The following is a 21215-nucleotide window of genomic DNA, read 5'->3' on the forward strand; positions in this document are numbered from 1 at the left end:
ACCAAAAAGAAAAGGAAAAATTTTAAAAATAACGTAACATGGTTGTTAATGTAATTGTTTTGTCATTGATATGAGTGTTATTCTCATATCTATCTATATATATATATCTCTATCTATCTATATATATATATATACCCGCGCTTGGCAGCGGAGAAGTAGTGTGTTAAAGAAGGAAAGAGAAATAAAAGGAAACATTTTAAAAATAACGTAACATGATTGTCAATGTAATTGTTTTGTCACTGTTATGAGTGTCGCTGTGATATATATATATAGCAAAATACTCGCGCTTCGTAGCGATGTCATGTGTTAAAGAAGTTATGAAAAAGAAAAGGTAACATTTTAAAAATAATGTAACATGATTGTCAAAATAATTGTTTTGTGTATTTGGCGGCAGCGTCACGAAGTTGTTTTCGGTAGCTGCATCAGAAAATGTACCACGACGTCTGACACGCCTCCTTTTTACTGTTTTCTCACAGCTTGGATTGCTGCTGTCATATATATACACACACACATACACACATACATACATACATACATACATATATATATATATATATATATATCTTCATATCTACATATCTATATACATATCTACATATACACATATATATATAATATATATATACATACATACCTATCTACATCATATATACACACACATACATACATACACACACACAAATTATATATATGTGTGTATGTATGTGTGTGTATATATATACACATACATATACTTGTGTGTATGTTTGTATGTGTCTATATGTGTGTGTATAGGTTTGGTCACTGAGTGCAAGGGAACAATAATAAATTATAGTCTATAAGTTATTAAACAGTAAAACATTAACGTTTTAAGAAGTACAGGTACATTGAAATTACATTTTCTATGTGAACCGTTCAAATTTGTGCCTCTGGTAATGTGCCTTACCGGCATTTAAAGAAAATTAGTTTTGTGTCCTCTGCAGTGTTAAGAGAGAAAGGCTTTGGTTTGGGATAAAAGGAAAAAAGGTGTAAAGAAAGGAAAGTTGCCTTTTCTTTTATATAGTATAGAGAGATGTGTTCGCTGGCGTTATGATCGCCTTTTGGGGACAGTCGCGGTGGGTCTTGTGTAGACTGGTGAGGCGTCCCGCCATTAATCGGCTGTGATGGCACTGTCAGTCCTCCACTCCTGTGCGTATCTTCATAATCCGAGCTGAGGACCTCATAATCGTATACGTGCAAAAGAAAGTGTGAATCGCCTTAATATTATTTTGCCGTGGTGTAGAAAAGGGATCCCGTGTTTGCACTTGTCTGGGCTATAGCGCAGGGGAGGATGAAAAAAATTAAAAGTGCTCACTTTGACTTAAGGCAGAAGCGCAGTCAGCGTCTCAAAGGCCGGCACAGCTATGCACACGCGCTGGCTGCTCGACTTTTGCTGGGCAGGAGACCCCAGTTTTGCAGACACGTTCATGATATCAAAAGTCTCAGCGCTCTTTGGAGGTCATTCATATATATATATATATAGCAAAATACCGCTACGCAGCGGAGAAGTAGTGTGTTAAAGAAGTAATGAAAAAGAAAAGGAAACATTTTAATAATAACGTAACATGATTGACATTGTCATGAGTGTTGCTGTCATATATATGCCTGCCTAAATAAGTCACCCTCGCTTTGCTCTTACTTTTTACCGTTCATTTAATCATGGCTAATGGCGGAAAAATTATAAAATGGAAGGAGGATGGCTTTACCAAAACAATTATTGATGGCGAATCGATTATTCATAAAGCTTGAATTGGGGATCTGTTTTTCTGTGTTAACCTCATATTTTTCATACTTCTCAAACTAAGGTGGTGCGAGGGGAAAATGAATCGGGATGCGTTGATCAATGTAATCGGTGTACCAGGAAATCATGCATTGACAAAAGCTCCCTTTGCTTGTAATGCAAAGTGTGATTAAATGCATTATTTTTAACGTTATGGAGCACATGCATCGAAGCTTCTCAGCTGTGCTTGTGCTAAGAAAAGGAAAGATTTTAAAAATAACGTAACACGATTGTCAATGTGACCTTTTGTAAGTAGTGCCTGGAGGATTCAGTGTGTAGAAACTCTAGAGACAGCGTGTGTATTAACTTGTGGATTTTTCTGTGAGTATTTGGTGGCAGTCTGACGAAGTTGCTTCGAAGACGGCGTAGCGCTGGAGCTCAGCTCAGAGCGAAATAGATGAATGGGAGGGAGATGATGACGTGACTCCCCACCCGCCTTAACTGTCAATCCCCACAAACACAGTCTCGGAATTTGCATAAGCACACCCCTTCACCTACAATTTTAACTTAGTTACAAAGTGATCAAAACTCGTTTATATCCTCGTCCTCTCATTAAACTTGTATCCCGCATTACCTGTGGGCATGTGAAGCGTAGCCTGTCTATGAACTTAATTTAAAGTTTAGGTTTACACCTTGCTTTCTTTCCGAGGTAGCAGCACTCATGAATATGGTAGTATATGTCACTCGCTCGCTTCTTATTGTTTCGCTGCCTTCTCAATTATATAATGCATGTTTTCTTAAGCGCTTTTTGGAGGACTTCCTGGTTTTCTACGCACTTCGTTGACAGTCAGTTCACGTGATTACGTGGGAGGCGTGATGATGTCACACGAAACTCCACCCCCCATGTCTTTCCAGCTCAACTCTATTACAGTTAATGGAGAAAAATACCTTCCAGTTATGACCATTAGGCGTAGAATTTCGAAATGAAACCTGCCCAACTTTTGTAAGTAAGCTGTAAGGAATGAGCCTGCCAAATTTCAGCCTTCTACCTACACGGGAAGTTGGAGAATTAGTGATGAGTGAGTGAGTGAGTGAGTGAATGAGTGAGTGAGGGCTTTGCCTTTTATTAGTATAGATATAAAACAAGAAAACCCCAGAGACATTGGGAAGGATTGGGGCAGCCACCCGTATAATATTTCCCAGCTTCAAAATCTGTCCAAATACAAAGACATTCACACAATTGAGTCCAAAATAGAACTGAATCATCTTAAGATGGCAGCTTTTAAACCTTCGCAGGGGAAGTGATGTCATCTGGGCCAGAACCGGAAGTGACGTCGTTGGCTGCCCCAGAACAGGGCGAGATTTCCCGAGGATGGTCTGCAAAGAAAATTGAAAGGGAAAATTAGCGCACTTCGCCACTCCCTGGTCCGGTGTGAAAGTACATTTATTCAGGTCCTTTGGTTGTCCCCTAAACATGTGTGTGTGACAATAAATATATACAGTGTGTGTATGTGTATATATATATATATATATATATATATATATATATATATTTATTTATATATATATATATATATATATAGTACAGTTTCCCTGGAATAACTAACTTTATTCAGTTAGTATTAGTCTGTCAATGAAGTTTATGTTTTGGGATACATTTCTGCACATTTAATTGATGTTACCTAAACTGTTCAGTATTCCATTAGATGGAAAATCTTTTTAAAAAAGTCATACTATAAAAATGTAGCTTTTACATTTTATTTTAGAGGGTAAATTTGAAGATGGTATCTTAATTTAATTCAATATGTGCCTGTATTCTGAAGAGCGGTTCACCAACAAAAGCGCGATAGACATATGCGCCCCGACAAAACTGCGACGGACAAATGAGCGCTGACAAACCCGCTAACTGGTTTTCGACAAATGCACGCCAACAAAATCGCCACGACAAAATCGTGAGAGAGGCCAAGAGAGTGGGACGCGTGCGTGCGCATCATGTACACATTATGTGCTAGGTTATAACTGTTATAACTGCTGATGGCATGCCGCGAACAAATAACGTCAGGCAGCCAGCAAGTCTAAATACGCTCAACTATCAAGACGTCATGCTGCAATTCTTCCTACATATGCAGGGCGTGATCTTAAGGACTATCTGCGTGCCGTGCTGAAGGCATGCCGCGTCTCATAATAGTGACTTCTAAAATAAACATTATTATATACTAGACATTAAGCCCGTTACAATAACGGGCGCTAGAACAGTAGTGCATAAACATTAGTAGGAACAGTCTATATTAAATGGCAAGGGACCTTGTATGTGGCTGTAATATGCGTCACTGTATTGTGTGCCTTTAATTTTCTCTCTCAGTAATACTGGTTTGTATTTCCGTAAAATGCCTGCAATTTTGTCGGACAGTAATACAGTGGAACCGAAGTAATTTCCCCATAGGACTGTATGTAAATACAGTTAATCCGTTCCAGACCGTATGAACTGTATGTAAATATTTTTTTTTTTAAGATTTTAAGCACAAATATAGTTAATTGTACCATTGAATGCACAGCGTAATAGTAAACTAAATGTAAAAACATTGAATAACACTAAGAAAACCTTGAACAACAGAGAAAACTAACACTGCAAGAGTTCACGCTATAGCCTTACGACCCGCTTGCTAAAAACACCTTTTTTAATGAGTTTTAAGCACTGGGAAAAAAATGAACATTTGAAAAATCCATAATCTAATAAACAATCAAGAAAAGTAACATTGCAACCATGCACGCGTGCGCCTGTGTGTGTGTGTGTCTGTCTCTGTCGCGGGCCTGTGTGTGTGTGCGTGCGTGCATGTCTGTCTCTGTTGCGGGCCTGCGTTCGTCTCTGTCTGTGTCGCTGGCCTGTGTGTGTGCGTGCGTGTCTGTCCTCCATGCGAGCTTGCCTGTGTGTGTGTGAGTGTGTCTCTCGCGCGGGCCTGCCTGTGTGCGTGCGTGCATGCGTGTCTGTCGCTCACGCGTGCATGTGTGTGTGCGCGTGCATGACTGTCTCTCGCGCGGGCCTGCGTGCGTGTGTGTCTGTCTCTCGTGCAGGCCTGCCTGCCTGTGTGTGTGTGTGCGTGCGTGTGTGTCTGTCTCTCGCACGGGCCTGCCTGCATGCGTGCGTGTCTGTCTCTCGGGCAGGCTTACGTATCTGTCTGTCTGTCTCTCGCGTGCACGCACCTGTGTGTGTCTCTCTCTCTGTCTCTGCACACACAGGGAATGCACAGGAAGAGACTGAACACGTGCCGTGTGGCCCCGCGCATGCGCAGTTCACCAGAAGACACACACACACAGACACCTGGACACACAGGGGTTTTATTAAAGAGGATGCTTTAAACTAGTAATTCATATTTAATGAAACTTTCGCGATTTTGTCGGCGTGATTTTGACGTCTCGTTTAATCTGCGTTATTTTGTCGCCGCTCATATGTCTATCGCGCAAATGTCGGGTCACACTGAAGAGCATTATGTCTATCTATTTTCAAAACCCAGTTTTTCATTAGAGAACTTTTTCAAGACAGGAAACTGCAGGCAAATTCAAACTCAGTAAAATTTATGGAAATTAGGTGGTGACAAGAGAAATTTTGTTCAGGACCTCAGAATATTGACACATTCTGCACAGAACAGGACCAAGATGGGAACTGAAGTACCTGAGACTATGAAATGCATTTTTTCTGGGGAGGTAAAATATGCAAACCTAAGCTGTGAGATAACAGTGCTAACTTTTGTGACACCCTTTCAATTATGCTATATGTGTAATTTCCTTTTGAATTGCATTCCCACTCTAAAAGCTCAATATAAAATGTATTTCTTTTGAAGTAGCAAAATATTGTACTATAAGCTTTCAGCAAATTACTGCTCAGATTGGACAGGATGAAAATAATTCCAGTATACATGAACTCCAGATGACATTCATTCGTTGACTGAATTCTAAGAGGGTTTTGAAACATGAACAGTAACCAGAAGCAAAACTAGATTCATCTAAGTGGACACTATCATTTTGTTTATTTTATATTGTCAGTAAATGAGGTTTGAAATTAGATGTTAAACATTGTTGCAGCTTTCTCTTAATATTCAAGTAGCAGCAGTCAGAGACCATGAGAATTTTTTCAAGAGCTTGATTGTGTTTAGTTTCCACTCTCTCTTTAAGTTACCAGGGTTATTAACTTCTACAGTGTAGAGACACAAGACTTTACAACAGCCCCCCAACCCTCCCACCCTGGGTATCTGGCGTGTGGATGCATTCTTAAGGGGTCATAGGTCACACTAGCAGTGAGCATTACTTGGCTGTAGACACACTCCTTCATAGGGTGGGGCAGAGGTGGATGTCTCCAGGCTATATTAAGAATGAATAATTTAAATTTTTCCCCCTTTACCAAAGGGGCTTAGACTTAGTGAGACACCTGGCAAAATAGCTGTTTTTGAGACACATGTCATGCAGAGAATCATACTACTAACACATCTTTTAATGTTCTAAACAGATTCTTTTGTTTGCGGGAGCTGGGATTTTTGCACAGAAAAAAACTATACTGTATAACTCCCACTGTCTCCGGAGAACATTGTGAATGCGAGTTTCAGTGCATGAATAGCATGCTGAATATTTTGTGTGTGCTTTTGAAATGAGAAAGGGAACTTGGTACGTAAAGTAATTTTCCATTTGTTGGGAACCCATTTTTATTAATTTCAGAATTTGAAATAGGATTTGGTTATATTGAAGGACGGGGGATTCTAATAACATTACAGATTTGCACTATAAGCAATTTGTAATTGTATTTTGTCATCTCTAAACATGGTGACCTCCATAGCATGCCACTAGAAAACCACTTTGTGTTAATGATTTGGACTCATTGGAACTAAAGATTTTAGACTTTACTGGATTGTTTAAAAGGTACCTTCTTACTTGTGATAAATTTTTCATTTTAACATTCCAAACCAAAATGTGTTGAACCTATTAAAATCATTTAAACTTTACAGATCCTTAGACATACTGGTAGACATTTATAAGTCACTTGGAATCTGAAATGTTTACATTTTTTAAGGTCCAACCTTTTGGTAATTATTGATCTCTATTAGTTCTATACTAAATTACTGCACATGATTTTATGTATGCAAGTATGCAAACACACAACATAGAGACTTCTCTGATTGAGTTATTGTTCACTCTGTATGTTCCATCATAATTTGTTAGATTTCTTAAACGATTTTTTAAGTATGAATTTATTTTATTATTGCATGTACAATTATTTTTCTGCTCAGCCATTTTCACATTAAATATAGTGTCTGTGCTCTAAGAATAGAAGCAGTACAAAACAACCTACAGAAACACAAGTTGTTATGGTGATAGAACATTTTTATTTTAAGCTGAAAATCTGGAGGAATTATTTTTCAATACTATTAAATTGGAAGTTTTTATTCTAAATTTATCTAGCTTTTAATGTTTTAATAAAGTTTCTTGAATAATTATAAAATACCTGCAGCTAATAGATACTATAAAATACTCACATTTGGGCAGTCACTGTGGAACTATTAGAACTGGTCTGATAAAGTCATCATTTAACAGACATTAATACTCAGTGCTTTATAAATGCATTTTTAACTACTAATGGTTTTGCTTAGCATTTCCACTTCTACTAGGCTTCATAAAAAATGTAAATCATACAGTATTTTTTGTGCAATCCAGTACTTTCAGGAGGAAAATAGGAAGCACACAGACCAGGAAAATACATGCCCATTTCCTCTTGTGTGGTTATAGGAAGGAAAGGATAGGACTGGACGTAAGTAGTGCTTTTCAACAGTGAGACAGTGTAAGCTCTTAATGGGATGGGTGAGGCTTAAATTGCACAGGTATGAGAGATTGGGCAGGTAGAGAAAAGCTAAACACGCCCCTCTCTCCTTACCTGAGTATATAAAGGAAACCCTTTAAATTATTTTGAAAGATAGGAAAAGAGTTACAGTTTGCAGGTCTCATCAAATCTCCTGTAAAGTCATTCCAGGCCTACAGATACAGTAAAAAGCTACATAAAAAGGAGACTAGCGGTCCAGAACCCTGGAGCCTGAAGAGCAAACAGCAGCTGCACTGCTAAATCTTGGCGCTAACATGCTGTATTTGGAAAGCCCAGCCCAGCCACAGTACAATGAGGTAAGAGAGTATCCACAGTTGCCAGCATCTGTAAACTTTCTTTGGATACAAAACTGCTCTTTGAGATGTTGTAACTTCTAAGGATCTATCAACAGTTTTGTGCTGTTTGGTACTTGTGCCCTACAAAATAAGTTATCTGCTCCTTCTCTTAAATTTTTGTAATTTAAGTTGAAGGAATGTGCTAAAGACATACTGTGATGACATGAAAAATGTGCCTAAAGGTATTTTTAAAATTTGCAAGCAAATAGTAGCAATCTAGGAGTATTCAGTGATAATGTTGAATACTACAGAATAAAAGAGTAGGAATGACTTTAGCATTATCAGGGACTAAGAGTCAAAGAAGTAATAGCCTTGGAAATGCGTCTGCTTTATCTTCTGGTCTTTTGGATGCATTGTTGACCCATTGTTTAGTTTCACTACATTTGCTAAGGTTACAAGCATTTTATTTACTTTTTAAGCATTTTAACAAGTTGTCAGATCAAACTGCATTTTTTCCATTTTTAAATCTGTTGTAATACATAGATATTAGAAACTTTCTTTTTTAGGCACAAACATTTGGCATAATTACAAAGCAGCTTTTTAGGTTTCTGCTGTTTATATTCTACCTGGAGTAAAAATAATTACAAGGATTGAAATTGTAGTGTGTTTTATGTGTTTTATTTTACAGTGGCTTAAACGAGTATTTTTGTTGGCAACAGCTTCTTAAATCTTTGTTATTCACTTATTTATTGTTTTGATTAATATACATTTTTCAAATGATAAATTTTATTATTTAGGCAATTTTTGTAGGAATTTTCTAACAATAAACTAACCATCTAAAGGTATTCAAATACAATATTAAAATCACAAATAACATCTAGTTTGATCAGAAATTGAACTAGTTTCTTTTTTTTATTGATTTGCATATATATCAAATCAGTTTCTATTTAACATATTTGTAGTTAGTCTTAGGATATGGCATACAAAACTATAAAGAAACGAGCAGTTACTTGCTTCCAAAGGAGCGCTGTAGTCTGTGTGAAATTTTTGCAGACTTTTCTTAACACATAAGGCAAATGGAATGGTTGCCTGGAGTGCATTAGACATAGGGAGAGATTTAGTTTCTGTGTAGGAGGCGTAAAGTTGAATAAAAGACTACAACAGAATAAAATATATGGGTGTGTTTTCTAAGAGAATTTGTAGTTTTTGTAATATTTAAATTCTGAAACACAACCTGTCTTACTGTATGTTATATTCCTGCGTCTAGAATTATGAATGCCTTTTTGCTCTTATTGTATGTATGTGTGTATATATATATATATATATATATATATATATATATATATATATATATATATATATATATAAAAGTAGTCGTCCTTATTAATATTTTGCACATGTTCTTTTTAACTTATAGACACAATGTGTAATTTACTACTTGGTCACCTTTTTGGTTTTCTCGCTTTCCTTCTCTCTCTCTCTCTCTGTATGTGTGCTTGTATCTATATGTGTAAATGTTTATATATATATATAAAATATATATAATATATATATATATGTGTGTGTGTGTGTGTGTATATATATATATATATATATATATATATATATATATATATATATAAAAACTTGAAAGCTCAAAGTAACATGGGGGGGTGTCAATTTGTTGTTGTGTTGGCAACACAGAATCAGCTGAATCTTGATCAAAGGTTTGTGGAAATTTATGATAAGGCAAAGTGACCCAACCTATTTTGCTTTGTTCACCTAAAGAAGTGTGTGTATGGTGGAAGTTGGATGTATGGTGTTGATATTTCCCAAGAAAACTTCAGCTCAGGGTTCATATAATTTGACAAATTAACTCAAAGAACTTTGGGACAGGGGTTTTGCTTGCTGCATTGTTGGATGAAAAATAGTGTTTATTCTGTCATTTTCCCAATAATCCCATATTTAGTATGTACATAAATTATATTCTGTATAATATAACTTTTTCCATCTTTACTTAATTACATGGATCGATAGTATTTTGTTAAAAAGATTTTGATACTGATTTTGTTATCGCTAATTATAATTACTTAATTACAAATATTTGTCTCATATTTTTTCATAATGTCAGTGGAAAAAAGCAGTAATCCAAATCAGATTTTAAATTTGTAATGCCTTCCCACAATGCCTTATTTTCTTCCTGTTAATCGTTGTGCAATGCGTTTGTGTCTGACGTGAAACCCCCTCAAACCATTGGTTATTTTCCAGAATACCTACAGGGCTTGTTTCTTTGGAACTCTGGGTTCCCAGCACACCTTACAAACATTACAGTGATTATTTTATCATTTAAAAACATAATCATTTTTCATAATTTCAGCAATTACTGAAAACAAAAGTAAACAAGGTTTTGAGACTATTATGTGGCATACTCAAATGGAGAATTCTATAGTAAATTCATCTGGTGTGTTAAACATAGTCTTAAGTAAATGAGAACTTGACCATGGGCACAACACAGTAAAACAGCCTGCTGTAATTTGAGCCATTTTCAAGCTTTTTGTTTCAGTTCTATCCTTCGTGAAAGTAGATTTCTTTTTCCTTGTAGCTGTTTTGCAATTTTTTTCCTGCAGAAATATTTATTGGTGCTTGTTGTGTGTATTTCAGAGCTGATTATTTATACAATGTATTCTGTGCCAAGGAACCCATCACAGAGAAATACTTTGAAATACTTTTATTTAACTGGCAGGCTTGAATTAAGCAAATAACAGAGAACACTTTAGCATCTTTTGAAGGAGAAACCTGTGCCACATTTTCATTCAGCAACATTGATTCATTTCCATCACGGGAAATTATAAGCTTTGGTGGACTAAATAGACCCTTTATGGATTAGTATATTTTTCCTTGAATTACTTTATTATGCATATGCTGCTACAATTAAGAGTATCCACTAATCACCTGCAAACAAGATTTCAATATAGAATATGACAACTATCTGTCTCCAGCCATAGCCTGTACTAAAGTAAAGATGTAAAGGTTAACCTTGACCAAATTTATATAAAATTAGAAGTAGAAAAATGTCTTTCTTCCATGGATGCACCATAATTCTATATTTTCTTTTGATACCTTTAAGTTTAATTAAAGTACCAATACATCATTTACCCTACATTGCTTCTGGTTTGCTTAAGGGCACTACCAGTTTATTTGAAGGTATTAAGTACTTTTGAAAAGAAGGTACATTTTATTCTTTGCTAAAGCATAAGGGCAAGTGTTCATCTTTTGAGTCTTCACCTAGTTTGTCCTCAAGGTAGAGTAAGCAAATATTTATCCTCTTGCACTCTAACATAACCTTGTTATAACTCATTTGAAATCAATGCTTTATACATATTGTGTAATATTGTTAAGTATAGAAAGAAAAAGTGGATTTAAGGGCACTAGGAAGAAAAATGTCATCAACTTCTTTGGTTCTTTATGGATTAAAGATGGGATGCTATATGAGTCTGTTTGCTTTTCTTTTTATTCTGCAGTTATAAATGTAATTAAATAATTGTACGAAAACAACAGTGTCCAATACCCCTTAAAAAGATCCTTTTGTTGTGCAATTTGATAATTACTACCTACTATGTTTGTTTTATTGCTATATCTGTATTTGGATGTGTGAGTCTCCTTAAATTATAATAAATTCTGGCTTTCAATAATCTGACATTGATGCAGTATTTTTGTTTATGAGTATTGCATAGGAAGCTTAGATATGCTGCCTGATAATTTAAATATGCCGTGTTAAAGCAGAATACAGATGATTTCAGAGAGTTGATGCAAAAACCGATTTAGCAAACAGCATTTAATTTCAACAAGCTCTGTATTAATTTACATTGTGTTAACTGTTTACAATGTTGTCTACCTGGTAAAAAAATATTTGTAAAGATTTTTAATTTTATATAATTTTTATACATTATTTTTGTTATTTTTGTAGAGAATATTCAAAGGTTTCACTGACATGAATAAAATAGTAAATTGATTACCAAAGAGTTTCACAAATACATTTTTTTGCCTGAATTTTAGTGCAGGGTTGTTTTTCTATCCTCAGATTAGGTTGATGATTCCATGAGTGATAAGACAGACACAAGGAAAGTTATTTCCTGCTGTAGTTAAGTTACTGGAACAAACTAAAGTACAGGTGTAAAAGTAAACACTCATGGAGGACTTTACAAAAAGAACCAATGGGTTCTACTATCGTCAATCTTCTAATGTGTTTCTATACATAATTTAATGTTTTTTGTGTTTGCTGATATTCTGTCCTGGATTTACAAAGTCTCCAATGTCCTTCACTCTCCTGTGTTCAGGAGATATACTGTAGCACAGATGACAGTATCGTCTGTCCAATTTGAAGAAATTTATGATGGTTTAAAGTGATAAATGATAAGTGAAACCTGCACTTATGAATTATGTGGCCAATTTAATAAAGCAACTGTGTTGGTGATATTAAATATTTAAAACTAAAGATTAGAGTACTAAAAGAACCTCCCATGTAAACGAAGAATTAATTTATTAACTGTATATGTATTTTTTTTATTTTTGCGCAACTGAAATTCAGCAGTGTTTTGCTTCACTTTATGGCATTTTTGTGCTTTTTATGTAGGTTATATGTAACTTTCCCATCTTTCTCCTTTTAGGTCTTCCATTGCATTTCAGGATTGCTATGTAGTGTAGAAGACATTTTCTTTCCTAGTACATGTGTCTCTTTTTTGGACCAGTTTGGCATTTCACTCTGGGTGTGAGCCTATTGTTTTCAGAGTGTGAGCAAGCACCCTGTAATTGTAAAAAGGAAAATGTACGAGTATGTGCAGTATACTGCATAGCATAAACAAAACAGGGATGTGATACATATTCAGAGTTAGAGATCTTTATCAAAAATTCACTTTCTTAAGGAAGAAGAATAAGCTTTAGTTCAAAGCATTTGATTTTGATTTATATTTGCTTAATTGCTGGAGAGAGGTAAATCCAGGTAGAGGAATTGAGATCCCACTGTTACTTTCATTACTTAATTAAATAATTTGTGATAGTTGTGATGTAGTCAAGAATATTCCATTTGTTCATTCATTTTCTTACTATACCTTCTTATTCAGTTGAGGGTTATGGAAAAGCGGTGCTTAAAATAGAAGCATTCAGCACAATTCAGGAGCCTACCTTTGACAAAGTGTTAGTCCATTGCTGTGCATCCACTTTAACTCATATGGTTCCAGTTTATTCTTAATAGTTATCCAAACATATTCAAAATTGGGAAAACCAGAGAACCAGAGGGAAAACCCATGCAAATAAAGAGAAAGTGTGCAGAACCAGGTAGTTTTATGGTCAGGATACAAACTGAGGGCTTTAGATCTGTGACACAGCAGTACTATCCACTGTGTCAAAAAATTCCTTTGTGTAGTGATAGATTAGTTTTTGTGTTTGGGTGTACTGAATTCCATTTTGGTACTCATACATTAATGTAGTACAGTTAAATTTAAGTGTTCATGTTTAGTAGTAGTGAACTAATATTTTGTGTTTCTTATACAATTTTATCTTATAAAATTTCAAATGCTGTAGATTAAGTTGTGATAGTATATCATAGTTTTTTAGATACATTTAAATGTATTAGTTCTGCTGAGATTTTTGTGAGAGTTGAGAGTTGGTGACATATTTGAAGTTATGCAGTGGAAACAAAATGAATGGCTTGGTTGACTTTTAGGGTGATGGCCAGTTTGTTGACTTTGTATGATGCTGAAAAGTGTTAAATACAAAAGTCAGACAGTCAGTATTATATAACAATTTTGTACAACTGCTGCTTATTTACTGTACAAGTATAAATGTTTATATTAAGGTACTTTTTTGTGTCAGTGCATCCATCTATTGATTTATTTTTCCTGCTTAATTTACTACACTTTGGGGTCACAGGGAGCAAGGGCAGCATTGTAAGGCAGGAAGTAACAATTGATGGAAAACCAATCTGTTGTTCCAGTGTTACTGTAACATGTCCATTGTTAGTCATTAAAAAGTCAGTAGCTGTGGAAAACCTCTTGTCCCTTCTTATTTATGACGCTAGATCACCTTCCAAAATTAATTAAGACTTCAGTTTTTATGTTTATGCTGATTCCTTGGATAGGGTGCCAGCCTCTAGTTGCATATGTATAATTTAACCAAATCTGTGAAGACCGCGTACTTCATTCTAAATTTCTCTTGCCAAAGTTTTTCCGTGAGGTTTTTCAGGTCTTTACTTTGGTTCCTATTCCAACTTGTTTCTATTGTAATGTATGCAGTGTTAGAGAAGGGGCACTCGTATAACTACTGTTTGTAACTAGACTTTTGCCAGCATGGCCAAAAGTACCAAAATATTTTTATAAAAAAAAAACACAAAGCAGTGATATACAAGAGAAAAAAAACATTGAATAAAGTTTAACCCTGCTGCCATTCTGAGCTTACTTTCACAAGTGTTGAACCATTTCTGTTAGGTGTGGTGACTTTCTCATTCCAAGTTTTATTAAGGTTACAGCAGCCGCACCCTTTTTGACCCCAGTCTCTCTTTACACTCTGCCGTCTCTTTCTCCCACCAGTGCGTGAACCCTTGCCACAATTTCTCACACGTGGTTCAGTAAGGATTTAAACTCCCGGGTGAGGTTACTTTCACTTAAACACCAAACCATTTCTGAAGGTGCCAAGTTTTTAAAGTCTCAGAGTCACTGTGTCACAAAGCACTTTGGCAACCCTAAAATCATTGCCCATGTGAGCCTTCTCCATAGACAGATTCCTGGCTGTTTTACTTTAATGGGCCACTCTTCTCAGTTTGCAAGCAAATACTGTCACCTAACATCCTGGAAGGAAACAGGACTACCACGAGATTTCATCAGGCAACATGGTGACACTTTTCCTGATGTGTGGATATTCTACCATTTTAGGGGCAGGAGGTATTCTCCCAGCATCTTACAATATATAAATTCAAATATGCATGTTAGGGATGACTTCAGCACTATGTAAATTGATAGGTTAAAGTCACTTTGTCTTGTTTAGTTTGTTTATGGCAAAGAGGTTGAGGGAATAAGTACCACCTATCAATAAGTTGCCATGATCCCTACACCTTTGTTGTTATAGGTTCTTTGTGTAATTCTCCTTAGAGGGGCATATCATTCGAATAGAAATAACCAAGGAATTGTTTAGTACAGGTGATGAGGCTTGTAGTTTGCATATGCAAGGTGTTGTACTGCACGATGTGGTTCTGCTAGTTTTAATCTAGCATTGTTGCAACCACAGGTTTTCTGTTTTGATTTTGTGCCTGCAGATTCACATTGTCAGCCTTTACCTATTTGTCGGAATGGATCCATTTTAACTAGGTGCTAGTGTTAGATTGTTACTAAACTTTTGACTTTGGTGCCATTACCAGCTTTTGCACCTCAATGCCAGTACCTAAAAGAAATAACAGATAACCCCACGCCCAAAAGGCACCCAGCTACTTTGTCCCTCTGGCCTGCACAGTCACACACCTCTCTGCTTTACCACACTGCATATCATAATCTCCTTGAGGGCAGTTTGGTCCTCCTTGAAGTTACAGTTTTATTGATATACGCCAGGGCGTGATGTGCCTGTACATAACCATGTACCTTTATTGCCAAAATTATCATAATTCTGGTGTAGTACCATTTTAAAAATTGGGTTTTTCTGTACTTTTTCAGTACTGGTCTACCGTGCAACACAACTAGGTGCTTATGCAGATTTGCTGTTAAGAAAGCCATTGCTCTGGTAGCAATACTATAATGTAATTTTTAGACACTATGAAAGACTCTTCTTGTTCAAGACATTGCATGGCAAGGTAAGTTAGAAGTAATTAAGCAACAAGTAGCTAACGAATATTTAAATATTTTGTTGAAATTCATATTGTCTCTTCAGGATTGACAGTTGTATTCACACTGTGATTAACTGAATTAAACTGCAATTAAAGCAGCTCTGTCTCCTAGGGCCAGCAAGTTCACTTGTAAGTAGAGGCTTCTAACAGTGAACACCTTTATGAATGCTTGTGCTTTAACTATTTCTTCTTTCTCTTGAGTATAGGGTCCTTGTGCATGTGGCAAGTCGTTTTTAACATTGAAGTCTTTACATTGACTAATGGTAATTACATTTTGACAAGTAAATTTTATTTTAAATACTTTAAACATAATTTTCACAACTTCAAATTCAAATTCTAGTTGTCTACAGTATTAGACTATATAAAATGAGAGTTACAAAAATATGTAAAATTTAATATGGACAGTATACACTGTATCTGTAATTTTGACTAATAAAAATTTGAATTACAGATGTACAGTTGAATAACTTAAAATATCTGTAATTTCAACTAGGCAACAAGTATGATGATAGATAATCGTGATATGAAAGGTCCTGGAAATTCCATTGGAAAATTCTAGTTTTCAATAGTGGAAATAGAATTACAATAGAGTTGCAGATATTATCTTTTTGAGTTCTTACTAAGTAAGAAGTATTAGATATCTTAATAAGAAATTTCACTTCTCAAAACAGGAATTGCCTATGATATTAAATGTTAAAAGCTTTGCCACATTGTGTTTGTGCAGCTTTAACTTTTAAGAATTGCATCAACTTCAAGTAATGTTTTCGGGTTGAATTAAAGGACTATTTGTTAATCCTAAACTGTTCAAGAAAAAAATGGATGCTAACTACAAAATACTATTTTTGTTCTTCTTGACATTTGTCTGATTAGTCTACACAGAGAAGACTAGTATTTAATTCATTAATTTTTTATTCTACTTAAATCTACCAAACAGTTTGTGCTAAATTTGACCTCTGCAGGTGCATAGCCAGTGCTTTTACAAATACACTAAATGCCTGTTAGTGCGTATAAAGACAACATGTTTTAAAGGACAGCATCCAGCAATGCTAACCACTACTGTTCATCTTTGCACACACACACGCGCGCACACACACTAGAAATTACTTTAAAATACAATACATTCATTTACATTCACAAATCCTTTTTCCATTTTGCGGTCATGGGGAGCCAGGAATTATTCTGGAAGCATTGAGCACAAGTCAGGAATCAATTCTGGGCAATACACAAGTGCTTCTCAAGGCACACTAGTAAACCTAACATTCAGACCTTTTGAACGTGTAATGAAACATCATTTAGGAAGAATGGTAAAACTTGAGTTGAAACGTGGATCGTTTTGATTTAGTTCCTGAAATTCCTGATATTTAGTTTAAAGTACACCAAGGTGAGGATAATCTAGGTATGTGACCATGTCGTCCATCTTCATCTTGAAATTGCTATGTCACACACTGACAATAGCATCTTACTAAAAATGCTGGAATTCTAATTATTGTATTTTACATTATTTTAAATTGGCATATTTTAATGGCAGCCATAGGAAGTGTGTGTACAATTTAATTTCATGTTGCTGGAGGCACTTTTTGTTAACAGCACTTTAAGCTCCTTCAAGTACATTATTTTGTTTTCTTTGCATTCTTTTTATTTTAACATAGTTTGTTGCTTGACGAAACTAAATGATTCTGACTTTCAGTAGTTTTGGATTCCTAAATTTTTGTTTTGTTCACAGGATTATGAGGCCACATTCTGAAATGATAGCCCTTGCTTTATGTTATTTTGTTCTATTCCTGATGGCAGCCTCACCCACATATACATAGACCCTTCTTTACAGTGATTATTTAGAGACAGGAGCTAGAAGACAAAGGAATGACAACTATCTGTCCCTTTGGGGCCTTGTGCACATCTCAGATAAGCCATTTCTTAAAGTGTGGTGAACTATATCCCTTTATCAGTACAAATAAGTTTTATGATATTGCACAGTATCATAATATGCTCAAATAATAATAATAAGCTAGACAACGCTCTTTGTTATATAACATTTTCCATGATTAACAAGTTAGTTGTTTTTGGCATTATCATTTGACTACTAAATATCTATAATGTATGTAAAATATTTAACAAACATACAGTCACATATTTGTTTTGGCCATTGACATCTATACTGGTTATGATAATTTGTGGTTCCAGATTACCCCCGTGTGAGTCTGAATTTGGGTATGTACGTAAGTGGGTCCTGTGATGGACTGATACACTGCCCAAGACTATTTCCTGTCTTGTGTCCAGCCCATATTGCTTTTGGTAAAAGTGAAACTTAGACAATAAGAAAATAATTGTTTCTCAATTTACTGGCAGTTGTACATTTATGCAGGTGTTTCTTTTTTGGAACAAAGTATCTCTCTTAGCTTGGTCCCCTCCAGCAGTTGCATTCTTTCCAAATGAAAATAGTGTTTTGGAAAAAGTCTAGAATATTCCAAGAAGCCGGGCGTACCTTAATAACAGCAAGAGGGAAAAAAAAGAATATTGAATTACAGTAACAACTTAATGCATTAGCCTGTGCAGACAATTAAATAAAAACAGGTACCTCTTTGCAATGGTATCTAAACTGTGTGCTGGTTATTTTTCCCCTTTTTTTCTTTCTGCATAGTCTTCCATTTCACCTTACTTTGTAGGAACAAAGTTTGTTGAGCCTGAACATTAACATGTTCTCTATTTGTTATAATCTTTATTATTTTTCAAGCATTTGGGGAAAAAAGGAATATCCCATTAACAATGACTGATATTGAAACCAACAGGGGCTGGTTTTAGACGAGATAATGACTTTTCACTTAAGCCAAATTCTATGCTAAACGCTCTACTCAACTTTCTTAAAAGCACCATGACATTAAGTAATTCTAAGCGTGGTCAGTATCTAAATGTAGTCTGCTTATACCCCAACATGAGTTTTACTGCAGGTTTTCCTCTCACATCCCAAATATGTGTGTTAGATTAATATGCAATTCTAAATTAACTTTATTTGAATTGGTCCTGTGATGGATTCATAATTTATCCAGTTTTAGTTTCTGCATTGTAGCTAAGATAGGTGCTTAGGCACCAGAGTCTGAGCTGGATTAAATGGTTTTGAGAAAGTTGTCTTATATTGTTTTCTTAATTATCACAATAATGTGCTGTCTGCCCCTGCAATGTATTGTGGATCTGTTGACCTTATATTTTAATTAAGCATACTTGGTTGTTCGCAACTTAACTATAAAATACTAAGAATAGATCAGCATGGCAACAGATTAGTCAATTTTGATTCTCATATAAATGATGTCTTTCTTTGGGCAGTGTTTTGAGAAATAAGATGACTGTATACCAAGAGCATAACTTCCATAATGACATTAAAGCAGTAAATAAACCCTTCAATTACCCCAACAGTTGTCAGAGGAACAAACTTCATTAGTTTGTCTAGATGAGAAAGAAGATAGTCTTAATGATTCAAATACTTATACCATAAATCACTGACGTAAATTTTTAGAGCTGATCCATATGGGTGCTGCACTTTTACTCTGCTACATTAAAAAATCTGAGACTATGGATCAGTGTAAAAAGATATTTTACAGCCTAGGTTTTTCTCAACTGAAATAATTTGCTTCTACAAAGCAAATACTGGTAGTTAACTAGAGTGAAATTTTTATGTACAACAAATGAAGGTTTATAAATAACATAAGGCAATAAATTCTACTTGTCACAAAATTTTCTCCTTGCACAAAGTACAGTTGTTTAAAGTACAGAGTAGGGTAGTGTTGCAGTTCTTTTCAAAGAAGACACCAGCTGGAGTGTCAAAGTAATAACTATTTTTCAGCAGTCAAACCAAATTATAATTACAAATGTGGTTATATGACTTGAATGAGAAATTGCTCCTTGATTGAAAGTTGATTAGATTAAAACAACAAGAAATTATTTTAAGTTTAAATAGTTGGCCTATGTTAAATTACACTAAAGAAAAAACATGAAAATAATTTTATTAGATCAAATCAAGTAGAAACAATTCTTTAGCGGAATGACTGTGTACATTATAGGCAGATGTAGACATCTCTGTTCTTTCAAGACTAGGTGACAGTAGATGCTGCCGTTTCTATACCTTGTTCCATTCTCTCTGAACAGTCTATTTTATAAAAGCAAACTTGACTGACCCCTAACCACAACCACCAGTTTGTTCTTGCTTAATTATGGAAATGGTTTACATTTTTGGTGAATTTTTATGAATTTAAGTTTATGGGGAAGTGAAAATGAAGGCTTCGCTATTTCAGTGATAACCGCAGGGGCCATAAATCTGTAATATTCTGATGCCGCACTGTTGGTTAGTGTGATGGTTCTGCAATTTCAGGTATATTGTATTTTATTTATGTATTCATTTTTACTTAGTTTAAGTTTAAAAATCATATTGACATAAGTATGAAAAGGTATTCAGTCAAAGGAAAACAATAAGTGCAAACATTCCTAAACATATTAATATTGGAAATTTGTGTTTTTAGGATGAAATAAATAGGGTGAAACATTGGTGTGTCCTGTTATACATTTGAATGCATAACAATCTAAGAAAAGCTAACATTTAGTAGCTAGAGCGTAAGGAAGTGAGACTTTTTATAGTTTTATGCCCATTATAGAAAATGCTAAATGACATTTGTCAAGATCAAGTGGTGCCAGAAATTGTGTTTTGTCCCATTCCCACCAAGCAATGAGAAGATACAATTATTTGAGAAGGATTTGCTTTGTTGTACAATTTTTTTTTACCTTCTATTGACCTAAGACTTGTGAGGATAAATTATATTGAAGTTTTGTTTATACTTATTAGGTAGACGTCTGCAAATGTTAATCTTCTTCTGTAGTCCTGCTTTAATTCATTTGGGATTATGGAGGACCATGCCTTTCCCTTCAGCATTGGTGCAAGACAGCATTGGATGGTGCTGCCAGTCCATCTCAGTGCACACTCACATACAGCCATGTGGGACTAATTTTTCATACTATATATTACCTTTCACAGAGTATGTTATCACAAAGCATTTTGAAAACAAACAAAAAATATTTAAAGCGGTACACAATGAGACAATACAATCTAAAAACAGTTCATACCATGTTTATCTAATTTTAATTTAACATGTGATGGACAAGTACCAGTACACTTATTTCACCCTTTTCTAAGGCATCCTTATACATCTGACATAATTCCAGTTTACATGTAATTGTTTTATGTTTAATTAATCAGAGCCTTGATTGCAGTTAGATAATCAGAACAGACAAAACATTATTCTGATGTTTACTTTTTCACTTTTTCACCAGAAAAACACTGAACTTTCGTGTTGTAGTTGACTTTTCTCTTTTGCTGTTTTTGGAGACATTCTCCTACTGTAGTGTCTTCAGAAATTTACTGTATTTGAATATGTTTTTTCGTATGGGCAAAAAATAGTCCAAGGTAAGTCTCATTCCTGCTGTCATGTTAAGGATTACTTCTTATTACTT

General features: G+C 35.1%; 1 protein-coding gene across 3 annotated transcripts in view; it reads left to right on the top strand.

Moving 5' to 3' along the window:
- Positions 1–21215, top strand: part of tp63 (tumor protein p63) — a 181424-nt gene that overhangs the window by 125194 nt on the left and 35015 nt on the right. Inside the window, exon 1 of one of the 3 annotated variants that reach the window (XM_039765899.1) lies at positions 7705–7897. The exons of the other annotated variants lie outside the window; for them this stretch is intronic. Within the exon in view, the coding sequence (XP_039621833.1) occupies positions 7856–7897 (42 nt within the window). The 5' untranslated portion in view covers positions 7705–7855. Of the gene's footprint in view, positions 1–7704; positions 7898–21215 lie in introns of those variants that run through there. 3 annotated transcript variants of the gene reach the window in all.

The sequence above is a fragment of the Polypterus senegalus genome, chromosome 1 (genome assembly GCF_016835505.1).
Source record: "Polypterus senegalus isolate Bchr_013 chromosome 1, ASM1683550v1, whole genome shotgun sequence".
Taxonomy (NCBI): domain Eukaryota; kingdom Metazoa; phylum Chordata; class Cladistia; order Polypteriformes; family Polypteridae; genus Polypterus; species Polypterus senegalus.